Source organism: Brassica oleracea, chromosome C4, assembly GCF_000695525.1.
Source record: "Brassica oleracea var. oleracea cultivar TO1000 chromosome C4, BOL, whole genome shotgun sequence".
NCBI lineage: Eukaryota > Viridiplantae > Streptophyta > Magnoliopsida > Brassicales > Brassicaceae > Brassica > Brassica oleracea.
Genome location: NC_027751.1, coordinates 726,468 through 731,423, shown reverse-complemented (window position 1 = coordinate 731,423; position 4,956 = coordinate 726,468). Strand labels below are relative to the sequence as shown.

Below are 4,956 nucleotides of genomic sequence, written 5' to 3'. Positions count from 1 at the left end.
ATTCTTTGTGAACCACAAGTCTATGGTAATTTCCAAATATTTAAGGAATTTATATTTATAATAAAAACTAGAAAATGATTTAGACCAACAAAAAAATAGAAAATGATGCTATTTGTTTATAGTTATAATGCTCTAAGATTAGGGTGAAAACTAGATATTTGAGAAGACGGGGAAGCACTTACACGACCATAAAAACTGTTCTCCGAAAAAAGGAGAAGAAACAAAGCATCGATATAGTATATAGTTTTGATTTTTTTTTACAAAAGAAATATATAGTTCTGATTCTTTTCTCACTTTCTCGGTCACTACATATAAAAACAAAAACAGTTTTTTTTTATATAAAAGACGTGATTACATATGCATAATCGTTAATTTTTTTCTTAAGTGTTGAATTTTCTTAGCTAAATAATTTCGATGCACATGTGTTTAAGCGATACATTATTATAGTCAAGACGGAGAATAATAAGGCTACCCTTATCTTCAGTACCATATCACTCGATTCTATGTTTGAGATCAATCAATAGATTATGATTGATTTAGAAAGTCTTAAAATTATTGTACCGTACGTGTTATTTTTTCTCTTCTTAACCTTCTTCAATTTATAAGAACAAATATATAAACCTTCTTCAATTTATAAGAACAAATATATAAACCTTCTTCAATTTATAAGAACAAATATATATATATATATACCACTATGTATAGTGTCATTAATGATACTCAACCGTTATCTATATATTGATATAGAACATAGAACGACTGATAGTACTTAAGATAAGATCATACATTGTTTTCCTTGTGCAAAGATCATACATTGTTTTTTTACAAAAACAAAAGATCATACATTGTTTCTTTTTGCCTACTTAATTACTAGAGTTGGGATTTAGGAATGGAAAATATATACACGAATTTCGACTCAAGTATAGTTCGATGTCCCGACAAAACTGTATAGTACTTGTCTTTCGGTTACTTTTTCAACAACTAGTTCCTGGAAAAGACATCAATTTTTTATTAAAAACATTCTTTCCATGATCATGGGTTTAATATAGTTTCTTGGAATATGTTTATTTGTTTCTTCTAGAAGCAAAACCACGGAATTAAAAGAAAAATAACTATATAATTAATAACTGGAAGACATTTTGATTCATGATAGATAATGCGAACCCCATCTATAACAAAATTTATCCTTTTTGAAATCTTTTTTGTCCTCTTTTAAGAATCCTTAGTTTTATATAATCTGTTTTACAATATTTCACATAACCACTGTAATTATCACAAATCTGACTTCCGTTTTTAATGTTTTCAACAATATGGTATGATTATCTTTCTACACATGTAAATTGACTTTCTCTGTGTGCCTCTCTTTCCCTCCATTTCCATTATCCACTACCGTGGCGAAATGAGTCAGATGATGATAATAGGGAGGACGTCGTCGTGTTCCATAGCTCCATCTCCGGTGTATATTCTTGCATTAAACCGGCGTGGTACGAACCGGACCGGTTTATGCTAGGGAAAGCGAGATGATCCTGATCAACGTGGCTCTCATCGACGGTTGCGATTGAGTATGATATGGGTCCGTTTAGCTGCGAAGCCACAAGCCGGTCCAAAGCGGCCCAGCTGGTAACGAAGCTAGTGTCGACCACGTTGCTGACGTGGATGTCATGATTTGTGTCAGGAGAGTTGACGTGGCAGTTGTTGTTGACTATTTGACTGCTAGAGCTCTCGAGGTTTGGGAGTTTCATGAAAGGGTCTAGATTTAGCTCTTCTTTACAAGATCTCCCCATTAGTTCTAGGAGTTGGTCAATAGTATCATCGTTGAACATCTGAGATGAGGACGTCGCCCTTGCCATGTCTCCGCCGCCACTAAGGGAAGCTCCTCCGATGGGACTGCTTAAGGTTTTGTGAAGGTCTTTTTTCTTGAAAATACGACACACCACCCATCCTTCGTCCTGTGATGCCTCCCCAATAATAGTCACCACCTTAAATATTCCACAATTATTAACATATATCAGAGAAGTCCATATTTTATATCTTGTTTTCAATAGAGCTTGCTTAATCCCTTTAGATCCTCATCACTTCACTTGCAATTCGAGTGAGTCATGCTTCACCATAGTTATCTTGTCTGCTTTCTTTTTAGTTTAAACATCAAAAGACTAAAATAGTATTTTTACTTTGTATGTGAAATATTTATGTATTTATATCTTTATAATTATAATGAAATCTGAGACAGGAATATATTTCTATAATATGTAGTTTTGATGCTAATTTTCAAATGAAATCACCGCAATACTTTATAGAAAAATATTAGTACGTGTTAGTAGAAGTAACTTTTATAAGAGCAAAATTATTGGTGTATCTTATGTGGAATTTTAAGGGGGGAACCACAAAAATTGTAAAACCGAGGAGAGAAGTTTGTTAATTAAGAGATATTTTCGTTTGGTCCTTGTACTGTTTACGGATTCCACTGACGCGTGACGTTCCACAATTGGTTTATTTTTTATTTTATTTTTTTAAATCAGAAAAAAAAAAATTTAAGAACCCTCAAAAGTCTTTACCGATAATGATGCTCTAAGGATCAAAATTAAAAAATTGAGTCTGTGATGTAAAGTGAAACTTGACTGTGTCACCAATATATATAATATAGATAACCCGTATAAATGTAATGATATTGATACATACCTCACGAACCGTGACATCCTCAGGGGAAATAATGTTGTCGTCGAGTCTATACTCATGCATGATCCAATCAGATTTTTGGCCGTGAGGAGCTCGACCTTTGTAAAAAACAAGAGTCTTTCTCATTCCGATCCTACGGCCGTTACTATATATGATCTTGTCACGGCCCGTTGCTTTCCAAAATCCGGCCGCCGTAGCTCTGTTGGTTCTGGTTCCCGTCGGATATTTTTTGTCCTTGTGGCTAAAGAAATACCAGTCGTTTTGAGGCGTTGTTCCTATTTTACACATCTCTGCATAACGACAAAAACAATCAGAATATTTTTAACATAAATTATGTAATTAACCAAAGCCTATCTTGGATCTTTTGTATGAACTACCTCCCTCATATAAACAAGCAATAACAACGACTAAGTGTAGAGTCTTTGTATTCTAGTCATATTCTCATAAAAGGGTACATTTTTTTTTTTTGGTAAAAACATCATAAAAGGGTACATGATGAGAGGTACGTCATGTATCGAAAGTAGTATAAACAAGACTACCATTTATATAAAAGTAAAACTTCTATCAAATTCAGAAATTCAATTGGGAGATTGTGAAAAGAGAGATTTTTTTTTTATCGAAAGAGTGAATTTATTTATGGAAAAAACAATACTAATTGGTACACAGGCAATTTATTTATCACTACACCGAAAATACTAAATTTTATTTATGGAAAAAAAACCTTGAATATCCCAAGGCTCGAGCTTGTTAAGATCAACGTCGCGAATAACGTCAAGATCGATCTTGATGCTATTGACTTTCTTCCGGAGATAATACTGCAGCAGCTCTTCCTCGGTCGGGTGAAACCTAAACCCAGGAGGCACTTGAGATTGTCCGTTCACTGATATGCTCATAGATTTGGACATCATGATCAACAGATTTCAAGGCAAACTAAATCAAGAATCAAGATCAAAAGAACAGAGCATATAGTGTTTATTTAACTACCAATACAAAAGTTGGAATGAGAAAGCTAGCGGAGAATGAGCCAATATATATTGTTTTCTAAGAACAAGATGCATGAGGAAAACGCATGTGTTTTGTACAACTTTTTTTGTTTTTCTCGATTACTTAATAAATTCGACTTTTTATAAGCCATCCAATGCACTATTCAATAATTAATGGTTATTATTCTTTTGTTTTTTCTCAATTATTGTATCGACTTTTGTTATAGTTTTGCTATTTTTTCCATTAATTAATTAGTTTACAAATTAAAACACGGATCTCTCTCTAAGACGATTTTGGTTTTACTTGTCTTTTTCAATAACTTAATATCATCAAATGTACAATTACGTGAATGCTATATTCGTCCATATACTTCTTTTCTATGACTTAAAAAAATTAAAACATCAATAGAAATAGGGAGATTTACCAGATATAACTTAAAACTTGATTTTAAATGCAAAACTATACCCAAACTTGAATCAATTGCAAAACTAACTTAATAGCCTTACGAAATTACAGCGAGTCCCTTCTGACCAAACAAAAAAAAAGAACTCATTTTTACGAAAATAGCCTCAGAAAGTCTTCTCAGTCTTCTGAGATACCGTAAGTCGTCTGTAAGACATTAAGACATCTAAGGAAGTCTTCTGGTATAGATGATCTTAAAAATAATTTATAAATTTTGTAAAAAAATATTTGGATAAGTTAAAAATTGAAATCATGTAACTATTCACAGTTTTAAGTGATATAAATTAAGATATATTAAAATTGAATTGTTTTCAACATAGATGGATGAAAGTAGTGAATCATGATATTCTTTGGAATAGGGTTTGACAACATATGTTGTAATATTTTATGTATTATTAGGGTTATATTTTGGAAAGCTTAAATGTTTTTTTTGAAAAATTAAAATTTTACCTATATGTGTTTATTTTTTGTGTATAGTAAACACTTTTTAAGTTTAATTTGATTTTATGAAGTGTTTAGTTAGTTAATTTAGTTTAGGGGTTATATTTAGGGTCTAGGCGCCTTACAGAGAAGTCGTCTGTTGATTAGTATTATCGGTTAGAAGACTTCTCTGAAAGTCTTCTAACTCCCGCTAAAAATATTTAGTTTCCCGCCAAAAATATTTTAGTTTCCCGCTAAAATTATTGAAGTCTTCTGGGTGAGTTACAATTAAGTTTTCTAAGAAGTCTCCTATCAGAAGACTTACTTGAAAATCTTCTGAATCGAAAATATTTAACCTTATTCGAATTTTTGTCTCTCTATATAAAGAAAAATTTACACATTTTCTCTCCTCCT

General features: G+C 32.0%; 1 protein-coding gene across 1 annotated transcript; it reads right to left on the bottom strand.

The window, feature by feature from the left end:
• Window positions 1-1,210: 1,210 nt before the first annotated feature.
• On the bottom strand, window positions 1,211-3,751 carry LOC106340404 (NAC domain-containing protein 43). The gene is made up of 3 exons (XM_013779285.1): window positions 3,398-3,751; window positions 2,680-2,966; window positions 1,211-1,979 (listed from the first exon to the last, which is right to left on the bottom strand). Exons 1-3 carry the CDS (start codon window positions 3,582-3,584, stop codon window positions 1,380-1,382), a joined length of 1,074 nt encoding a protein of 357 aa, XP_013634739.1. The 5' UTR covers window positions 3,585-3,751; the 3' UTR covers window positions 1,211-1,379.
• Between the last annotated feature and the right edge of the window lie 1,205 nt (window positions 3,752-4,956).